Source organism: Osmerus eperlanus, chromosome 6 (genome assembly GCF_963692335.1).
Source record: "Osmerus eperlanus chromosome 6, fOsmEpe2.1, whole genome shotgun sequence".
NCBI classification, from domain to species: Eukaryota; Metazoa; Chordata; class Actinopteri; order Osmeriformes; family Osmeridae; genus Osmerus; species Osmerus eperlanus.
Genome location: NC_085023.1, coordinates 21,947,062 through 21,969,560, shown reverse-complemented (window position 1 = coordinate 21,969,560; position 22,499 = coordinate 21,947,062). Strand labels below are relative to the sequence as shown.

Below are 22,499 nucleotides of genomic sequence, written 5' to 3'. Positions count from 1 at the left end.
CAGGTATGACGTCACAATGCTTGCTGAATCTTGATTGGTGGGTTGTCCATCAGTAGGCACCAATCCAGTGGTCCATCCCCTCCTCCCCACCCCACCCCTACCTCCTCCCCTCCCTCCTCCCCCCTCCTCCTCCACCACACTGAGGTCCTGACAGCCCCACTCTCCAGCTGCACGGTGGCTCAGTACAGTATGAGGACAAAGAGACAGCATATTCAACAGAAAGGTACACACTTTATTTAGTTAGGCCGTACAATATATATACTGTATATAAATATGAAACAGAACACAGTGGTTCCAAACCGTACAGTAAGAAGGGTGAGACAGAACATTGATAAATAGGTGTGAGACTCGGTGTCTGCTGGTTGGAGAGAAAAGTGGGAGAAACCGGATGCACAGTGGTGCTCTCACAACCTTCAATATAACAAGAAACAAAAACACAACAGTACTTCATTATAACAAGCAGGACGGACAAGAAATAACAAAAGTGCTTTTTTGTGGCCGTAAGACAACATCCAACAGTTATTAAAGAGCTTTTCTCTGCACATGACACAGTCTCCCAGGATAAACGCATAAAACATCAAGAGTCTGCATGCTAGACTTCTTTCAACACAATTATAAAAAAACATTGCATCTCTTTCCCCCACACTTGGAATGAAGCCTGTGGACAGTGATGTGGTCTCAACACCAGTCTACACACTGTGGACAGTGATGTGGTCTCAACACCAGTCTACACACTGTGGACAGTGATGTGGTCTCAACACCAGTCTACACACTGTGGACAGTGATGTGGTCTCAACACCAGTCTACACACTGTGGACAGTGATGTGGTCTCAACACCAGTCTACACACTGTGGACAGTGATGTGGTCTCAACACCAGTCTACACACTGTGGACAGTGATGTGGTCTCAACACCAGTCTACACACTGTGGACAGTGATGTGGTCTCAACACCAGTCTACACACTGTGGACAGTGATGTGGTCTCAACACCAGTCTACACACTGTGGACAGTGATGTGGTCTCAACACCAGTCTACACACTGTGGACAGTGATGTGGTCTCAACACCAGTCTACACACTGTGGACAGTGATGTGGTCTCAACACCAGTCTACAAACTGGAAGGAGGGGGTTCAGGTTAGCTTGCACCTCTGTAGCACCACATAGAATATCGTGGACTATAACTAAACAGTTTATGATCCAGTCGTAATGAATTAAGCAACGAGGCAACATTTACCCCCACCTCTGTTCCTGTGCAAAACTATGAACTATCATACATTTGGATTGTCATGTTGGTCCTTATTTTTACAATAAAATCCTTGCAAGTGTTTTCAGACTAACCCCAGTACTGAGGGAGGTAACCAGACTAACTGGAGCATCAGGAGAACACAAACGCAGTCCTGTTAGCTGCCTGAGGAGCTGTTCCGGCTGGTTAGACGTCTTCCGGCACAATATCTGTGCTTCCAAGTATGACGACAACAACAAAACTTATCTTTGAGTGTCAGCTCCAGTACACTGGACACATGTAATAAGGATAAATGTCCAAGGTCTGTGAGTGTCTCTTTCTCAGCACCAGTGTAGAGGCCTGTTGTGAGGAGATCGATGGGGCAGGTGTGCAGTAACTGGGGCCTGAGGTCATTCTCCCAGGCTGGGTCAGGGGATACTGAGCCCGCTGCCTCAGAGGGCTCAGAACACACACTCCACCCCCGGGTCAAATCTCCCAGCTGTCACTGAAGTACTGATCTTCCTCCTCTTCATCCTCTTCCTCCTCCTTTTTGTTCTCCACGATGTAATCACCCTCCTCCTCCTCCTCCTCCTCCTCCCCCTTCAGCTGCACCAGCATGCTCTGAAGAGCAGCCTTCACCTCCTTCACCTCCACCTCCAATGACTGTGCAGCTGGACTTAAGGAAAGACATCGGAATTTTCTGACCATACTTCTGCCCAACAACACACCCCATGCACCCTGAACCACAAACACACACACACACACACACACACAAAAGGACATTCCAGTAGATACACACTCCAGTGTCAAGAAGAGGTGCTCCCCGATGGCTAATGATAATAGCAGCTCCAGAGAGACTAGAGGCTGATGAAGTCATCAATCTTCCTCCACTGGGCCACCAAACTTTGATTACTGGTTCCCAATCATCAAGTCATACTCAATTTAACTTCATGCAATTCACTATTCATGAGATCGTTTCATCCACAGGGGGACCCACCCATACAGACCCGGCCAGCTAAATAATTCATGAGGCCACAGAGAAAAGGACAGCGGCTGTGGTGAAAGGAGTGTTTAACCTGCTCAGAGACCCAAATTACTGTTTGGAGTGTCCATCTTAAGTGGTGAATCAAAGAGAAGCCTTTCACGGCAGATGGGGACCAATGGCTCGTTTTGCTCTCAAAATGGACACAGATTGTCCTCATTCATAATTAAGCAGCCGGTAAAGAGCGTGTCATGAATAATGCATGTGTCTCCTGGAGACGAGCTGGCTGCGTGGGCCACATGCGTACAGACTCCCCCATATCAACATGATGTTTGGGGACAGCGTCTCTACAGAGGCGGTCCGTCTCTCCCTCTCCTGGCTAGCTCAGTTCTCTTCCAAACCTCGCTCACAGAGCAGTTTACTGATCGCTTGGTTTTCAGAAAGAGTGGCTTGGTCTCCTAGTCTCCATGGCAACCTCCCCATCCCTAACAACATCCTAAGTGAGCCAGGCGGAGAGTAAGAGGGCCTGTCTAGCCTCCTCACGTCTGCACACGCTACTACACACAGGAAGAGGAACACAAACGTCACCGTGGCCAGGTCTGCATGTCACGCTTTCACAGAGTACACTTCAGACCTACACATGATACACATGACTGGTCAACAGGAGAGACAGACAGGCAGACACAGACAGGCAGACACACACAGACAGGCAGACAGGCAGACACAGACAGACAGGCAGACACACACAGACAGGCAGACACAGACAGACAGGCAGACACACACAGACAGGCAGACACACACAGACAAGCAGACACACACAGACAAGCAGACACACACAGACAGACAGACAGGCAGACACACACAGACAGACAGACACACACAGACAGACAGACACACACAGACACACACAGACAGACAGGCAGACACACACAGACAGACAGACAGGCAGACACACACAGACAGACAGACACACACAGACAAGCAGACACACACAGACAGACAGACAGACAGGCAGACACACACAGACAGACAGACAGACACACACAGACAGACAGACACACACAGACAAGCAGACACACACAGACAAGCAGACACACACAGACAAGCAGACACACACAGACAGACAGACAGGCAGACACACACAGACAGACAGACACACACAGACAGACAGACAGACACACAGACAAGCAGACACACACAGACAGACAGGCAGACACACACAGACAGGCAGACACACACAGACAAGCAGACACACACAGACAGACAGACAGACAGACACACACAGACAGACACACACAGACAGACAGGCAGACACAGACAGACAGGCAGATAGAGAAGTGTGTTTGGTTCCCCAGCGTGTGAGAGCAGATGCGATGTCATGCATCAGTCAGGGAACCAGAACAGCCTTGTCAGCTTGTCTGCTGGCTGAGACACCATCACTGATCACATGACAGACCATGCCACTCTACACCAGACAGCCCAGGAGGAACACAGCGCACACAGAAGAGCACAGCCAGGACCACAAGAGCTCTGAACCAAATCACCGTTTTAAATACTTGGGACATATATTCACAGTAGGGTCCTGTATGTCCCAGAACACGATAGCACTCTGTCTAGATCAGATCTTTAACATCCAAATAGAACCTCCCCATTCCTCATAATAAACTCTCACTAAAGAGGGGAAGAAACTGGGTGAAAACTAGTCATCTATTTCCAATCATCTCACTAATTAACACGGAGTATAATGCATTGTCACATGTAATCAGTTTCAACAGTTTCATTTGAGTCATCATTATCTTGGATATTGTAATTTCCTTTTTGGGGAGGGAGGGAGGGAGGGAGGGAGGGAGGGAGGGAGGGAGGGAAGGAAGGAAGGAGGGAGGGAAGGGAGGGAAGGGAGGGAGGGAAGGAGGGAGGGAAGGGAAGATATGACAGGAGGAATCATTGCGGTGACATTCTACTATCTGCCCCAGCGATGGCCCTGTCTCTCTCCCTTAATCTCAGCCCTTGGTGACTGGCAGCCCACATGAACAGCCCTCTTGTAACCTTGCCTGGACTAGCTGCAGAGGATACGAGAAAGCTGAGGTAGAAAAAGAGAGAGGGAGGGAAAGAGGGAGTTCATATTGTCAAAAATAACTTTAACAATCCACTGAAGTTCAACTACTTTTTACTTAAGTATATGTCAGAGCTCATACTTCTTTACTTTACTTTGAGTGAAACAGTCAGTACTTTTACCAGAGTCTTTTTAAACATTAGTATCTTAGTATCTGTACTTCTACTGGAGTGAAGGATGTGTGGACTTCTGCCACCTCTGCACTGTTGTTACAGTCATCACTGTTATTATACTATTACACTGCTATTGCACTGCTATTACACTGCTATACTGTTAGTGTTCAGGGTTTCCCGCAGCACTTTGCAGTTAAGGCGGCCGCCTAAGCAACACACGCCTGCCGCCTTAACTACGTCATCGTTTTTTTTTAATAGTGCTATCCACCGTGTTACTCTGTCCAGTTTTCTACGTTCCATTCCAAAGTGCCAGTCTCCCTTCTCTGCAGAACGCATTAGTCTATCGCACAAACTAGCCCCCCCGCATTAGTATATCGCACAAACTAGCCCCCCCGCATTAGTATATCGCACAAACTAGCCCCCCCGCATTAGTATATCGCACAAACTAGCCCCCCCGCATTAGTATATCGCACAAACTAGCCCCCCCGCATTAGTATATCGCACAAACTAGCCCCCCCGCATTAGTATATCGCACAAACTAGCCCCCCCGCATTAGTATATCGCACAAACTAGCCCCCCCGCATTAGTATATCGCACAAACTAGCCCCCCCGCATTAGTATATCGCACAAACTAGCCCCCCCGCATTAGTATATCGCACAAACTAGCCCCCCCGCATTAGTATATCGCACAAACTAGCCCCCCCGCATTAGTATATCGCACTAACTGTAACCCCCCCCCCGGTATGACGGCAATCCCCACCCTACCACCTTAACTAACACATTTTCTGTGGGAAACCCTGTTATTAAACTGTTGTTACATTACAGACAGAGACAGGCAGAGACAGACAGACAGGCAGAGACAGACAGACAGGCAGAGACAGACAGACAGGCAGAGACAGACAGACAGGCAGAGACAGACAGACAGGCAGAGACAGACAGACAGGCAGAGACAGACAGACAGGCAGAGACAGACAGACAGACAGACAGACAGGCAGAGACAGACAGACAGACAGGCAGGCCGGCAGGGCCAGACGGACACCAAGGTGACAGTGAGAGGATATGGGTGAGGGCCTGGTCTCGGCTGAGCATGGCTGTCTGCAGGTCTTCCTCCAAGGTCATCAGTCTGTCACTAATGAGCTCACACTGTTCTGTCAGGTCTGCAGCCTCACTGCACCCATCCTGGGGGAGAGGAGGGGAGGGAGAGGGGAGAGAGAGCAGGGAGGGGAGAGAAGAGGGGGTGAGGAGAGGGAGAGAGGAGGGGGTGAGGGGAGGGAGAGGGGAGGGGGAGGTGGGAGGGGAGAGAAGAGGGCGTGAGGGGAGGGAGAGAGGAGGGGGAAATGAAGTGGAAACAATTGAAGGAAGAAGGAGGGGAGAGAAAGCAACAAAAAATGTGAAGCATTAAGACACTGAAATACCATATCATGTATAATAATTTCCCATCCTGCAGCTTCCATGATGAGATGAGTGTGTGTGTGTGTGTGTACATGTGTGTGCAGGGTGAGGGGGGAGAGGGGAGCGCTACGGGCTGGGAGGCAGAGGAGCACTAGGTATGGTTGGAGGCCATACAGCCCAGCCCTGGTTGGAGGGCAAACTGGCCGATAATTAGAGCAAACCCCTCTGTGGACACTGTGCCCCAGTTCAATCACACACACACACAAGCAGAGAGACCGTCTAGACTGACTCACCATTGCAGGTAGACACATCCTGCCCCTACGGTGTGTGTGTATGCGTGCATTTGAGTGTGTGGTTGTCTGAGCTCTATTCTGGTACCTGGCCTGAAAAAATAACATGTTTTTATAGGGCGATGAAACAGTCAAACAAATGTTTTCCAACCAGAGAGGAACAGTCCTTAGGGCCTCTATTAGGGGAAATGTTATCTCCCTCCAACCGAAAAAGGAAATTGTGCCAAATATAATTTCATTTAAAAAGTATTATTTAATTATTTCACCTAGGAACCCTTAAAATAAGTTAGTTTTTAAATACAATAATGTGAAGTTGGTACAGTATGTTCAACATATAAACTAGTCAATCACCTCACACACACACACACACACACACACACACGTTCTGTAGAGAACACACAGCTGCAAGCGTGAATACCAACAACACAACAGCACCTGCAGAGATGCATCACTACACTGTGCTCCACCCAGCACATGCTAACTGCACTACTTACCTCCATCAAGGCTGCAGCTAAGCCCTGACTAGTGTTTAGCTTCAGGTCTTTGGCACACAGCTATGTAGGAAGCTACGAAGCTAGAGGACTTTTATCAGAGCAATCAGCATTCCACATGTTCTCCCCCGTAAAGAGCTAGTGAGCCTGCAAGCTGCAGGCCCCTCCTGCAGGGGACCCGCTGGGATGAGATGGGCCTAAAGATCGATCGTGAACCTCAGTGTTAGGGGTCATATTTAAACTGGGGTCATGTTCATCAGGCCTCAGGGCCCTGGATGAGCCTGGTGTTGGTTCAATACTACCATTCCCAGACTGCACCAGTGGATCTACAATTGAGACCTAATGACTCCAGACATACCTCTGGGTGATTATACTCCATGCTGAACAAAAACTCCTCCAATTTCTGCAAACAAAACAAAAAGAAACATTTGTTTTAGTCACACAGTGATAAATGCCCTCATGAATTATTGAAAGTGCAATTATTCCTTCTGTGTACTGTATGTATGCAGTCTCATCATTTTGAGTCCTGGGTAATTATTCATCACCAGAATTGACGAGAGGAAAATGAAGGAACTTGCCCTCGCATTGTGCTCTTTATTTTGTATTCACAACCTGCTGTTAATTCTGTACTACAAGAACAAGTAATTACCTTATGAAAGTCTAGCATTGTTTATGGCTTTAGGCTAAGCAGAAAACACATTTAGCAAAAATAAAAAATTATCTTATTCTTAATGAAATGTTTATTAGAAATAAAAGGACCATTAATGACCTTGTCTGGCTTGCCAGAAGTAACAAGGCACTTCAAAATCCCAGTGATTTGTTGTGTGGTTTGGTTGGTTCGGAGTGTGTGTGTGTGTGTGTGTGTGTGTGTTGGAGAGTGGTCCAGGTGGTCTAGTTGGAGGAGAAAGGAGAGAGGTGATGCCTCACCTGTATCCTGGGCACAGTTTAGAAGGAGAAGCCAGGCTTCAGAGACAGAACAGACAGCACAGGGAAACAGAAAGAAAAGAGATTCATGCAGGTCTTAGATTCCTGAGTAGAGGAGGACCCAGACAAGGTTAGTCTCTGTAGTCGCTAGGAAGGCATGCTGCCGACAGGCGCAGGAACAGTTATTGGTAGACAACAAAAGAAGATGAGTATGAAAGTATTAAACAGAAAACATCCATGTTCCTAGAGACACAAGTATTTGTTATTGTCTCCGTTTAAGCACATCTTTTCATGAAACCATGATGGATGTGGATCCACTGTGGTGGTAGAAATGTTGCCTTTAAACAAGCAACTGGAACCCTGCTCTCCTCACAGAGCATTATATATTAACATTATTATGAACTTTTTATTAACCAATTCTGTCCTAACTCCACCCATGTCAGGCAGGCCAGCCTCTGAGCGTGGGTGGACGAGGGTGGGTCAGGTCCTGGAGAATCTCTGGTCACTCTGGGAGGAACTAGCCCAGAGCTCAAACACAAACGCCTGCTTACTGAGACACTGCTTACTTTCTTTATCTGCAGTACGAGGAAGACACACCCAGACCAGAAATGGATTCCACCCAGATCACCAGCTCCCCTGACCACCTGCTCCAACAGCTGCAGGGCCCAACACTCTGGTCTCTGGGGTGAGACTGGACCACATGAATGATATCAGACTAAGATACAAGCTGATGAGAATTCCAGTCAATACTAGCCACATTCCCTCATTTATAAGTATGGTCTTTATCTATCAAGAACAAAACAGCCCAAAAGAGTTGTGCCAATATCAGTATAGAAATATCCTCTTTGCTTTGAGCTTTTTTCATGATTGTCCTGATTAAACAGGATAACTTGCTGGAGATTCTGTGAGTCGGTATAAATAAGCAAAGAACTACTATAAATACAGATTATTTTTTCCCAAACAACATTCCAAATCCATTTGCATGCTGTTTGTAAATCGCTGGCACTACATAGCTTCATAGCTACATATGCACCCTCCATACTAGCCACATTAACCACAGTATGTCATCACAGCGTTCTGAAACATGGCTGCAGTTGTTACCTTGGTGAACTCAGAGTTCTGCAGGTTGGCGTCGGGGCCCCAGCGCCCCCCCAGGGCGGTGAGCATGGCGCAGTCCTGCTCCTGTTTGGAGCCCTGCGGGGCGGGCTGTCCCACCATGGCGGGGGGGTCCTCTCCTTCCATCCCGCTGCACGCAGGGCTGCGGAGCTGGAGGCCTCGTAGGAGCAGGTGACAAGCCTCCAGGTCAGCTTCCCACACGCGCTCCAGCACAGGACAGCCACAGCTACGCAGAGGGACACACACACACACACACATCAGGACAGTTGCACATATACTACAGACAGTGTGCGGACATTCTACTGCTGAGACTGCTGTGGTAATTGGTCCCAGTATCACTGCTCTTCTCTCTCAGCACAACATGAAAGAAGAAATCAAACTGGAGACCCAAAAGGTTATACTTTCGCAGACACCCACACAAAATAAAGAAATTGTCTCTCTTATAGACTCGCAGATGAACACGCAGCGAGACTTGCGTTTCCTTCAAAGAGACGTTCTTCAAAGAGAAGCAGTGAGGTGAGAGAGAGGGCCTGCTCACAGCTGGGAGTCTGGGAGAGGGCTGGAGGTGCTGGAGGGGGCAAGAGGACTTCTGCTCCTTCTCATCTCTTCCACTTTCTGACCCTCCTGATCAGGTCCTCCTGATCAGGTCCTCCTGATCAGGTCCTCCTGATCAGGTCCTGCTGTCAGGTCCTCCTGATCAGGTCCTGCTGTCAGGTCCTCCTGATCAGGTCCTGCTGTCAGGTCCTCCTGATCAGGTCCTGCTGTCAGGTCCTGCTGTCAGGTCCTGCTGTCAGGTCCTCCTGATCAGGTCCTCCTGATCAGGTCCTCCTGATCAGGTCCTGCTGTCAGGTCCTCCTGATCAGGTCCTGCTGTCAGGTCCTCCTGATCAGGTCCTGCTGTCAGGTCCTGCTGTCAGGTCCTCCTGATCAGGTCCTGCTGTCAGGTCCTGCTGTCAGGTCCTCCTGATCAGGTCCTGCTGTCAGGTCCTCCTGATCAGGTCCTGCTGTCAGGTCCTCCTGATCAGGTCCTGCTGTCAGGTCCTGCTGTCAGGTCCTCCTGATCAGGTCCTGCTGTCAGGTCCTGCTGTCAGGTCCTCCTGATCAGGTCCTGCTGTCAGGTCCTCCTGATCAGGTCCTGCTGTCAGGTCCTGCTGTCAGGTCCTGCTGTCAGGTCCTCCTGATCAGGTCCTGCTGTCAGGTCCTCCTGATCAGGTCCTGCTGTCAGGTCCTCCTGATCAGGTCCTGCTGTCAGGTCCTCCTGATCAGGTCCTGCTGATCAGGTCCTCCTGATCAGGTCCTGCTGTCAGGTCCTCCTGATCAGGTCCTCCTGATCAGGTCCTGCTGTCAGGTCCTCCTGATCAGGTCCTCCTGATCAGGTCCTCCTGATCAGGTCCTGCTGTCAGGTCCTCCTGATCAGGTCCTGCTGTCAGGTCCTCCTGATCAGGTCCTGCTGTCAGGTCCTGCTGTCAGGTCCTCCTGATCAGGTCCTGCTGTCAGGTCCTGCTGTCAGGTCCTGCTGTCAGGTCCTCCTGATCAGGTCCTGCTGTCAGGTCCTGCTGTCAGGTCCTGCTGTCAGGTCCTGCTGTCAGGTCCTCCTGATCAGGTCCTGCTGTCAGGTCCTCCTGATCAGGTCCTGCTGTCAGGTCCTGCTGTCAGGTCCTCCTGATCAGGTCCTGCTGTCAGGTCCTCCTGATCAGGTCCTCCTGATCAGGTCCTGCTGTCAGGTCCTGCTGTCAGGTCCTGCTGTCAGGTCCTCCTGATCAGGTCCTGCTGTCAGGTCCTGCTGTCAGGTCCTGCTGTCAGGTCCTGCTGTCAGGTCCTCCTGATCAGGTCCTGCTGTCAGGTCCTGCTGTCAGGTCCTGCTGTCAGGTCCTCCTGATCAGGTCCTGCTGTCAGGTCCTGCTGTCAGGTCCTCCTGATCAGGTCCTCCTGATCAGGTCCTCCTGATCAGGTCCTGCTGTCAGGTCCTCCTGATCAGGTCCTCCTGATCAGGTCCTGCTGTCAGGTCCTCCTGATCAGGTCCTGCTGTCAGGTCCTGCTGTCAGGTCCTCCTGATCAGGTCCTGCTGTCAGGTCCTGCTGTCAGGTCCTGCTGTCAGGTCCTCCTGATCAGGTCCTGCTGTCAGGTCCTGCTGTCAGGTCCTGCTGTCAGGTCCTGCTGTCAGGTCCTCCTGATCAGGTCCTGCTGTCAGGTCCTCCTGATCAGGTCCTGCTGTCAGGTCCTCCTGATCAGGTCCTGCTGTCAGGTCCTGCTGTCAGGTCCTGCTGTCAGGTCCTCCTGATCAGGTCCTGCTGTCAGGTCCTCCTGATCAGGTCCTGCTGTCAGGTCCTGCTGTCAGGTCCTGCTGTCAGGTCCTCCTGATCAGGTCCTGCTGTCAGGTCCTCCTGATCAGGTCCTGCTGTCAGGTCCTCCTGATCAGGTCCTCCTGATCAGGTCCTCCTGATCAGGTCCTCCTGATCAGGTCCTGCTGTCAGGTCCTGCTGTCAGGTCCTGCTGTCAGGTCCTCCTGATCAGGTCCTGCTGTCAGGTCCTCCTGATCAGGTCCTGCTGTCAGGTCCTGCTGTCAGGTCCTGCTGTCAGGTCCTCCTGATCAGGTCCTGCTGTCAGGTCCTGCTGTCAGGTCCTGCTGTCAGGTCCTCCTGATCAGGTCCTGCTGTCAGGTCCTGCTGTCAGGTCCTCCTGATCAGGTCCTGCTGTCAGGTCCTGCTGTCAGGTCCTCCTGATCAGGTCCTGCTGTCAGGTCCTGCTGTCAGGTCCTCCTGATCAGGTCCTGCTGTCAGGTCCTGCTGTCAGGTCCTGCTGTCAGGTCCTGCTGTCAGGTCCTGCTGTCAGGTCCTCCTGATCAGGTCCTGCTGTCAGGTCCTCCTGATCAGGTCCTGCTGTCAGGTCCTCCTGATCAGGTCCTGCTGTCAGGTCCTGCTGTCAGGTCCTGCTGTCAGGTCCTGCTGTCAGGTCCTGCTGTCAGGTCCTCCTGATCAGGTCCTGCTGTCAGGTCCTCCTGATCAGGTCCTGCTGTCAGGTCCTCCTGATCAGGTCCTGCTGTCAGGTCCTGCTGTCAGGTCCTCCTGATCAGGTCCTGCTGTCAGGTCCTCCTGATCAGGTCCTGCTGATCAGGAGGACCTGATCAGGAGGACCTGATCAGGTCCTCCTGATCAGGTCCTGCTGTCAGGTCCTGCTGTCAGGTCCTGCTGTCAGGTCCTGCTGTCAGGTCCTGCTGTCAGGTCCTCCTGATCAGGTCCTGCTGTCAGGTCCTCCTGATCAGGTCCTGCTGTCAGGTCCTGCTGTCAGGTCCTCCTGATCAGGTCCTGCTGTCAGGTCCTGCTGTCAGGTCCTCCTGATCAGGTCCTGCTGTCAGGTCCTCCTGATCAGGTCCTGCTGTCAGGTCCTCCTGATCAGGTCCTGCTGTCAGGTCCTGCTGTCAGGTCCTCCTGATCAGGTCCTGCTGTCAGGTCCTGCTGTCAGGTCCTCCTGATCAGGTCCTGCTGTCAGGTCCTCCTGATCAGGTCCTGCTGTCAGGTCCTGCTGTCAGGTCCTGCTGTCAGGTCCTCCTGATCAGGTCCTGCTGTCAGGTCCTCCTGATCAGGTCCTCCTGATCAGGAGGACCTGATCAGGAGGACCTGATCAGGTCCTGCTGATCAGGTCCTCCTGATCAGGTCCTGCTGTCAGGTCCTCCTGATCAGGTCCTGCTGTCAGGTCCTCCTGATCAGGTCCTGCTGTCAGGTCCTCCTGATCAGGTCCTGCTGTCAGGTCCTCCTGATCAGGTCCTGCTGTCAGGTCCTCCTGATCAGGTCCTGCTGTCAGGTCCTGCTGTCAGGTCCTCCTGATCAGGTCCTGCTGTCAGGTCCTCCTGATCAGGTCCTCCTGATCAGGTCCTGCTGTCAGGTCCTGCTGTCAGGTCCTGCTGTCAGGTCCTGCTGTCAGGTCCTCCTGATCAGGTCCTGCTGTCAGGTCCTCCTGATCAGGTCCTGCTGTCAGGTCCTCCTGATCAGGTCCTGCTGTCAGGTCCTCCTGATCAGGTCCTGCTGTCAGGTCCTCCTGATCAGGTCCTGCTGTCAGGTCCTCCTGATCAGGTCCTCCTGATCAGGTCCTGCTGTCAGGTCCTGCTGTCAGGTCCTGCTGTCAGGTCCTGCTGTCAGGTCCTCCTGATCAGGTCCTGCTGTCAGGTCCTCCTGATCAGGTCCTGCTGTCAGGTCCTGCTGTCAGGTCCTGCTGTCAGGTCCTCCTGATCAGGTCCTGCTGTCAGGTCCTCCTGATCAGGTCCTGCTGTCAGGTCCTGCTGTCAGGTCCTCCTGATCAGGTCCTGCTGTCAGGTCCTGCTGTCAGGTCCTCCTGATCAGGTCCTGCTGTCAGGTCCTGCTGTCAGGTCCTGCTGTCAGGTCCTGCTGTCAGGTCCTCCTGATCAGGTCCTGCTGTCAGGTCCTCCTGATCAGGTCCTGCTGTCAGGTCCTGCTGTCAGGTCCTCCTGATCAGGTCCTGCTGTCAGGTCCTCCTGATCAGGTCCTGCTGTCAGGTCCTCCTGATCAGGTCCTGCTGTCAGGTCCTCCTGATCAGGTCCTCCTGATCAGGTCCTGCTGTCAGGTCCTGCTGTCAGGTCCTCCTGATCAGGTCCTGCTGTCAGGTCCTGCTGTCAGGTCCTGCTGTCAGGTCCTGCTGTCAGGTCCTGCTGTCAGGTCCTCCTGATCAGGTCCTGCTGTCAGGTCCTGCTGTCAGGTCCTCCTGATCAGGAGGACCTGATCAGGAGGACCTGATCAGGTCCTCCTGATCAGGTCCTGCTGTCAGGTCCTCCTCAGCACCAAGGTCCAGTTCCATCCCGGAGTCTGGGACTGAACATCTCCTTTACAACAGCAGGACCAGTGAGGCAGACTGGACAGTAGAACTCTCTAGAGACCAGGACCAGTGAGGTGGACTGGACAGTCGAACTCTCTAGAGACCAGGACCAGTGAGGTGGACTGGACAGTCGAACTCTCTAGAGACCAGGACCAGTGAGGTGGACTGGACAGTAGAACTCTCTAGAGACCAGGACCAGTGAGGCAGACTGGACAGTAGAACTCTCTAGAGACCAGGACCACTGAGGTGGACTGGAAAGTAGAACTCTATAGAGACCAGGAGCAGTGAGGCAGACTGGACAGTCGAACTCTCTAGAGACCAGGACCAGTGAGGTGGACTGGACAGTCGAACTCTCTAGAGACCAGGACCAGTGAGGTGGACTGGACAGTAGAACTCTCTAGAGACCAGGACCAGTGAGGCAGACTGGACAGTAGAACTCTCTAGAGACCAGGACCAGTGAGGCAGACTGGACAGTAGAACTCTCTAGAGACCAGGACCACTGAGGTGGACTGGAAAGTAGAACTCTATAGAGACCAGGAGCAGTGCGGTGGACTGGACAGTAGAACTCTCGCTGGGCTCAGCCGGTCAGAGCTCTCTTTCTGTCTATATCTCTCTCTCTCCACACTCTACCTCACAGACAGAGCTCTCTTTCTGTCTATATATCTCTCTCCACACTCTACCTCACAGACATAGCTCTCTTTCTGTCTATATATCTCTCTCTCCACACTCTACCTCACAGACAGAGCTCTCTTTCTGTCTATATCTCTCTCTCCACACTCTACCTCACAGACAGAGCTCTCTTTCTGTCTATATCTCTCTCTCCACACTCTACCTCACAGACAGAGCTCTCTTTCTGTCTATATATCTCTCTCTCCACACTCTACCTCACAGACAGAGCTCTCTTTCTGTCTATATATCTCTCTCTCCACACTCTACCTCACAGACAGAGCTCTCTTTCTGTCTATATCTCTCTCTTTCCACACTCTACCTCACAGACAGAGCTCTCTTTCTGTCTATATCTCTCTCTCTCCACACTCTACCTCACAGACAGAGCTCTCTTTCTGTCTATATATATATCTCTCTCTCCACACTCTACCTCACAGACAGAGCTCTCTTTCTGTCTATATCTCTCTCTCTCCACACTCTACCTCACAGACAGAGCTCTCACACGCTCCTCTCCTTTGCGTTCTCCTCTCACCCTCTGAGCGCAGGATTCTTCTCATCGTTGTGGTCAGAGTGACGGTCCTGAACGCTGTAATATAGGAGCCACCAGAGAGACCAGGAGACCAAGTCACCTCAGACACCAGCTAGAAAAGATCTACTGGTGACTGACAACACCACTTCCTGCTAACGTCAACAGGCACCATCACAGCATGGGGAAAAAATAAGAAGCTTCTATCGTGACACTGTGAGTTAGCACCCACAGAGGATTGGTGTTACTACAGCATAAGCACTGTGTATTGTTTCCTTTGGTTTACCGAGTTAAGACGGAGTTGCAGCCCAGCGAAGTGTGCGGTTCAGGGGAGGGTTCCTCTGCCAAGTGGAGGCTTTCTGCTGATCAGCAAGACATTCCCCCAGGCCGCTACAGAGTTTCAAAAGTTCACATGAACCACAGCAGGCAGAACCACAGCACCCAGGCCCGCAGGGAACTGTTGGATGATTTGGTTATGAGTCCTGTTCCATGAAGCTTAACACGACAAATGAACACTCCCAAAAAACTCACAAGAAAAAAAAGTATATAGACAGAGGAGAGATTTTCCTCACAAACTTCTACACTGTGTATTCAACGGTTTCCAAGCTGAAAGCTAATCTGAGTCACATACTCTATTTCCGGCGGAATATTCTGGGATGTGTAAGCCCCAGCATCCTGTCTAGGTCTATAGAAAGAAGGAGATAATTGCTTTTTAACGCTGTCTGTCTCTAAGGAAACCAGACATTTCACAAATGCGTGAGCTAGACCAGTCGCCCCCCCCCTCGGCAGTCCATCAGAGCAGCATTAGAGCTATATTAGACTTCGTTTGAGGGTAATTTTCCTTCTCCGGGGTGGCGTGGCGCTGTGGCCTCCAGGAGAGCAGGAGAGGAAGTCTCCAGTGACTGACAGCGGATGAGCAGAAACAGACGAGTGATAAAGGAGCGAGTGTGTCTGGATGTGGCCTGATGCCCATTCAATTACCTCAAACACAGAAGGCAGTAACCACCAACCCTACAGTCCCACTGAGCTAAGCTGGAACTGGTATCCTCATTGGCCCTGGTTCTCAACTGGGCCCAGCTACAGGGGCTCTCACCTGGCCCAGCTACAGGGGGAGCTGGGTGTCTATGGAATCTCCTTCATTACTGAACCATCAGAAGCCAATCCATCAACATTGCTAGACAGCGGGGGATGAGAAGGAAATCTGAAAAGGGCAGGCCAGGTTTTACTCTACAGAGAAGACAGACAGACACAGCCCACAGAGACAGGTGAGCGACAGAAAGAGGGGGGAAAGAGGAGACAGGATAACTGAGTGAGAGACAGAGAACAGCAAAGAGGGAGTGGAGGAGAGCACAGAGGACTGAGACAGGAAAAAAAGATAGGAGAAAGAAAACCAAGAGAAAAGAGAGATATGAGACTACCGTCGTACCTGTGCACTCTGTCCTCCAGTAGCCTGATGTACTTCAGAGCGTTCTCTTTCAGACTGCGTTCTGCGGGGGGGGGGCAGACAGACACTTCAATTATACTCACTACTCACTAACCACATAGACGGCAGAGTCTCCTAGCAACAAACCATTGCTGCAAATGCCCAGCTGAGTAATTATCCATACTGTAACAGGACAGTATGGGGAGGCATCATTACCTCTGAGGTCTGCTTTTATTGTGTTGAGACACTAAAGCACTGTTCAGGCTCAGTGTGGTGTGAGGATGCAGGCTGTGTGTGTGCGGGGGGGGGGGGATGTGTGTGTGTGTGGGAGGGGGGGGTAAAGGTGTGAATTAGAAAAAGACCCCCTCAGAGAGGGGAACTGCCTCGTGGTAAATGTCTTCCTGTACGCTGGAGGGAGAGAGAGGGACAGCGTGTTGTTTGGCCCCACGACAGTGTTCACACCAGCCTGAAGTCTGAGACATGGGAACGGCATTCTTCAAGAAGCAGGGGAGGGAAAATTTGTATTCATTAGGCTCATGTTTGAAACATGATATCAGGGTCCTTGAAACCACACACACACGATCTCTCTCTCTCACACACATGAATGCCAAACCCAGTGGTGTTATAATTTTCTGCCCTCTGTAATCAAAGTCTGTTCAGCTACACTCATACAAAACATATCACACACGGTGGCTACATGGTCTGTGAACAGAATCTTCCCGTAACACACAAAAGGCTCTTTGCTCTGATTCTCTCACACAGAATTTTTTTTAACCCTCGTGCTGCCTTCGGGTCACATGACCCAAAGGTTCATAACGAACCATCGTTGTGTTTACCCAATTTTACCCAATACAAAAACAAATTAAAATAATTTTCTTTTAACCTTTGCAATGTGGGGGGTCTGAGACAGCCCAACGGTTAAAAGAAAATGCTTCACTTTGTCTTTGTATGCGGTAAATCTGTCGCAATACGACGGTGGGTCACAATGACTGATGGGTCAGAATGACCCGAAGATAACACAAGGGTTAAACAGGGATCACACTGGGGTTTTAATGTAATTTTAATGATTTTCTCCTGTGGTGGTTATCAGACACCACAGGAGAAAGAAGGAACGAGGAAAAACATTTGTGCAGAACAAAATGTAATTAGTCTGTTTGTGTGTGTGTAAACATGTTCTTGCACAAGTACTAGCAGGAAGCTGTGAGGCCTGAATGTGAGCGTGTAATTTCAGACCGCACCTAGGCGTTGCTGAGATGTCCGGAGGGCTGGTATCATACGCCTGCTATCCTGCAGGTGCAACAGACAGGTCACTGATCACGTCTTGTTTCCATGGGAGATCTCTTCCCTGATCTCTTCCCTCGCGACCCAGAACCAGAACCCCACACACCAGGACTGAGAGAGGAGCTGGCCCGTGCTGGCCCCCTCAGCCAGCAGCACAGATGAAAGGTGACAGACGAGGCTCAAATCTGAGTTTGTCCTTCTCCTCCGTTGGTCTTGTCAATTCTGACATCTCAAACCAAGAGGGTTCAGAGACAGACTTGTAGGGAGTGCAGGATGCAGGTTTCAGGGATTTTGTTCAGTAGTTTGGATGGAACAATCCCATGCTATTTCTATGATGCTGTATTAGTTTGCAAGAACTACCATCGGAAATGTAAAATGTAACCATAAAACACCATTCATAATCTACCCGGGGAGATATGACAATCCAGTATTGAGGGCTGTACACAGCAACTTAGCAAGGCTCTTCCTGGAACATGTCAACTTCCCTTTAGTCTGCAGGAGACTGCTGCTGTTGGCAGGAACTGGGCATAAAATCAACATTCAAAAACTTGTGGAGAAAAGAGCCACATTTAATGGACAATCCATAATACATGTGGGGGTTCATCATCCTGTTCCACTCAGAATCCACTGATTTGCAAATTCATGAGCCTCGTTTTCCTTCTGGCAAAAAAAGCTCGAACTCGCCATGACTTCTCTGATCACACTACCCCTGACGTAACCCAATCACACAGGGAAATACAGGTTCTACTGACCTCTGATGGGGAAACAAGAGCAGATAAAACATGAGCTGGCAGATCTGTCTGATATCCAGGCTATAATGAGAGTTCATGGGCTTCAACGATAGCAAAGCGCTTGTCCTGCTCGCACTCTAACAGTATTTATTCATCTCTGTAAACGGAGCGATTAACACATCGATACTTTCAACAGCTTGTAATAATCGCGTCGCGCGGCAAATTAGAGGCAACTGGTATGGCGTTCTGAAACAGGAGAATGAGGGACTGAGTTGGAGCCTCTGACTGTGACTAAGGAGTCTGGATACAGGCTCAGCATTACTCAGATGAAGCCTATACAGTCACGTGCATCTTCTGCACAGGGCACCGTAGTCCTGCTAAAGAAACGTGATGTGTTGAGGCTCGACCCTGGTAGCAGAAGTAGAGATGCTCTTTTTGAAAAAATATTTGACCGATAACTAATGCTCGTTAACGACCATCAACCGCTGACCGACAAGATAAAAAATGTAGAATGGACGAATGTCTGTGACCCATAAAAAATAAATTATAATAATACAAATGTTTTTTGGGTTGATTTTTAAATAGGCCTAGCAGCATAGACTAAACAAAAACAGCTAAATCAGATTAACAAAACGAAAACGCATTGCTGGCTGTACCTACATGATTGGCAGCTATAATAATTAACACATAAGTACAATTAGGCTACAGAAATAAAAACAACGAAAACGGAGGTTGCCAAAGTAGCATAAAGTCGCTAGATTTGTCGCTAGTCGCTAGATACGATTTTTGTCACTTTGGAAGGTGAAATGTTGCTATATCTAGCAACATTGTTGCTAAATTGGCAACACTGTTTAAACCGATAGTATTAACGAAAAGGTCAACGGTCCAAGGTTATATGAGCCTCCCAAAGCAGAAGGTCCGTTGGAGAAGTAGCTGTGGCAGGAGGCTGTCTGGTGAGAACTTGCTTGCCGCGCTTCCATCTCCGCCTCAGGCTACACAAAGAACCCAGGTTACTGCTTCCATATCCGCCTCAGGCCTCACAAAGAACCCAGGTTACTGCTTCCATATCCGCCTCAGGCCTCACAAAGAACCCAGGTTACTGCTGCGCCTTCAGCCAACGCTGCATGAGCACACCATACATGGGCCTAATGCAACGATCGCTTTCCCTCCCAAAACTGGGGAAATACACTCAACGTACAAATGATTTGCAATCCTCACCCGTGAAATTGTACTGCCATCAACATACACTTTACCGAGTGTTAAAATACTCTGTAGAAAAGTGAGTGATATTTTCCTTACCGTCTCTAACGTGTAAATGAGAACGCTGCAGCCACTTTGCCCCCGGCAGCATTACTTACTTCTCTGATGATTGAATCTGGCTAAACATTAAGAGACAAGGCGAGGAGAGTTCCCCCAAAAGCACAGTCCTAAAAGCCTTTCACAAAGCCTCCCCCCTCATCTCTCTGCCCCCCCCTCCCATCTCTCCCCCCCTCCCATCTATCCCTCCCTCCATCTCTCTCCCTCCCAACTCAGTACATCACCTGCACGCATTCTCTGCTCTACTTACCTCTCATCTAATTATATCCTCGGAAAGCTCTAGAAAGACTCCAGCTACCACACAGTAAGAGCACTTTCCTCTGGGCTCACAACTCGGCCATCCCAACACATCTCCGAGCTCCCTGTTCAGAGAGAGATGCATTCAGGTTAATCATGCAGGCGGGGGTGTGGATGTGCTTTCGTTGTTAGGGTTCATTACTGGGGCCTCGTCTGTGTGTCAGTGCCTGTGTATCTGCAGTCACACAGACCGACAGGGCGAGCGATAGGAAAATTACGCTCCATGATCCAAGTTTAAAGGTTCGATTTGATGACAGTCCATGTTCACAGGTCTTGACCAGATGATTATGCGCGAGTGAGGTGGTATATTATGGTACAAGGCAGTGGGATCACAGCTCTATTACTGAACTTATGACAGACTGAATGACACACCTGATATGTGAAACCTGTTAATACACCCTCATACAAACACCTAATACTTAGTCTCAATCACACAAGCATGTGACTGTCATCACACTGTCCGACAGAGAGCAGGTCATGAAGGAAACATGTCTGTCCTCCAGTCGGCCATCCAGGACAGATTCACTCACATCCTGCGTAACTTAATGACATCAAATCCTGCGTAGCTTAATGACATCAGTTAAGATCAGATCCCAGATAATGTGACGTTTGTCCTGGACCAACACACAAAGCCTGCTGGGAGGCAGAGCATGGACCGCTATCCCATCATGCACCGCAGCACAGAGGTGACATTGGAAGCGTCTGCTGCGCGGGAGGGGGAGGGGATCAGGCAACAAGATGCTGTCCCTGCACACTGCCAAAACAAACTAGTCAAAGCAATGCTGAGGGTGATTCGCTTGGACAGTTTGTAATATTCAAGCATACATATTTAATATCATGCCACCGGTACAGTTCAGAATACTGCCAGCCTAGAGATGCCTGGTCCAGCGGCAAAACCGGAATATTAGCAGAATATGGAAACTGCCATCAGCGTTTTACACTCATCAAAATGTAATGATCCGCACCCTGGTGCTGTATATCCTGAACACGGCCGAATCCTGGGGGGTCATTTATAGTCTTTTTTGTATCTCGTCAATTATTTATCTGTGCATTTAGTCTCTGTGGTCATCTCTCCAAGGGAATCATGATGCTATCAGTTAGCATTAAAGCTGCCTTTGTCAGAGGACAGAGTCAGAGTTATGAGTACCAGTTCTACTTGAGTGCATAATGTCACCAGACCAACAAGGAGCGACTGCTGAACTGAACATAGTGTTGACAGTCCGGACATCCCCTGCTGAGTATAAACTCTACTTCATGTTATAGACCATTTCCCTGTTAGCTGAAGTTGCTAACAGGAACAGATCTTTTCAAATAGCTATTCTCCTAGTTAATCTCAGAGTGATATTTTTTTAAGTTAAAACCAAAGGTGCGCTAACTTGGCTTTGAACCTGACAAGCCATACCACCCCCCTCCAGCTAAAGACATGCTAATGCATTCTACATAGCGGTGAAGCTATCAGTTTCAACTAGCGTGCGCCAGCCCCTTATTACCCAACGGGGTGACAGTTTAATGAGACCCCAGCGTCGTGTCAGACAGCCATTGTGGTATTCAGCCTGTAGTATTGTGTTCGCCTACTTTGAGCACTTTAGCTCGGCGCACAACCCCTCATTAACCCACCAGCTCTCCTCACACAGTGACGCCAACCCACCTGAATCTAAGGCCTTTTGTTTCAGAGGAATGTGAGCGTGTCACATTAACCACGCTAGCTCGCCCTCGCTCCCGGCAGCGCTGGCGACACCGCTGTTAGACCCTGGCCTCCCTCAGGGGCTGAGGTGTGGCGCTAGCTGGGCTTTGGTGTCTGACTGCTGGTGCAGCTGAGGTGTGGCGCTAGCTGGGCTTTGGTGTCTGACTGCTGGTGCAGCTGAGGTGAACTGCTAAACTCAGTCCTCCTCAGTAAAGGTACTGTCCACCCGCGGCAGCTAGCTTATCGGTGGCGTAACTTGCTGGTTTATTGGAACATAAACCACTGATACGATTCTGTAACCAGACCAACCCCCCTCCCCAACAGAACTAATAGAACGGTGCCCCCTAGTGGTACTGGATATATGAATGACAGCTCTTTCCCATCTGCAATGACAAAAACATGTACAGTAGGAGTGTGTGGATGGGAAAACACACGTCATCACTTAGCCTAACTCAAGACCTTATCCACCCCCCCCCTCACCCCCCCACCCCCATCTCTGACATCATGCTCTGTGACTACAGATGTCACTTGTTATTAAAGTAGGCTTGACTGACTGGAATGTCAAGTCACTCCAGACAAATGATTATTCAATATCACGCTGGATTAAAATGTCATCTGAAAAACATGTTACATGCAGTGCCCAAGCAACACAAGGCCTACCAGCTCTGACACGGGTGACGAAACCATGGCTCAGAATGGATCCTGTCGTTGAGGACAATCTGGTTGTTACAGTAGATCACATCTACTCTAACCTGGGGGTGGCAGCACAGCCCGGGGACCCTCTCCTCCAGCCAAGCCTCACTATCCTGGGCTTGTCACTTCCCTGCCTCCCCCTCCAGGTTCCAACCTCAGAGAGCGAAGTGACCTTTTGTAGATATGTGGCTGTGACAAATGCGCTGAGGATGGTAGCAGTGCAGCTGGTGCTGTCAAGACCCATTTATCTCTCTACACATACCATCACCAGGAGGCCAGACCATCACCAGGAGGCCAGACCATCAAAACCCTCCAAATGTGTCTTTCTAGCTGCAAACATCCTCTTCAATGGAGGGGGAGTCAAGCACACACACACACACACACAAACAGCCATGGGGCCCCACTGTCCTAGC

General features: G+C 50.2%; 1 protein-coding gene across 3 annotated transcripts in view; it reads right to left on the bottom strand.

Annotated features, from left to right (window-relative positions):
- Positions 1-211: 211 nt before the first annotated feature.
- The window catches only part of disc1 (DISC1 scaffold protein), a 41,166-nt gene continuing 18,878 nt past the window's right edge, over positions 212-22,499 (bottom strand). The window contains exons 10-14 of one of the 3 annotated variants that reach the window (XM_062464406.1): positions 16,087-16,147; positions 8,628-8,868; positions 6,961-7,005; positions 5,491-5,608; positions 212-1,886 (exon numbers count right to left, since the gene is read on the bottom strand). In XM_062464406.1, the coding sequence (XP_062320390.1) occupies positions 1,708-1,886; positions 5,491-5,608; positions 6,961-7,005; positions 8,628-8,868; positions 16,087-16,147 (644 nt within the window). In that variant the 3' untranslated portion in view covers positions 212-1,707. Of the gene's footprint in view, positions 1,887-5,180; positions 5,609-6,960; positions 7,006-7,035; positions 7,566-8,627; positions 8,869-16,086; positions 16,148-22,499 lie in introns of those variants that run through there. The other 2 variants (XM_062464404.1, XM_062464405.1) reach the window with 2 other exon arrangements.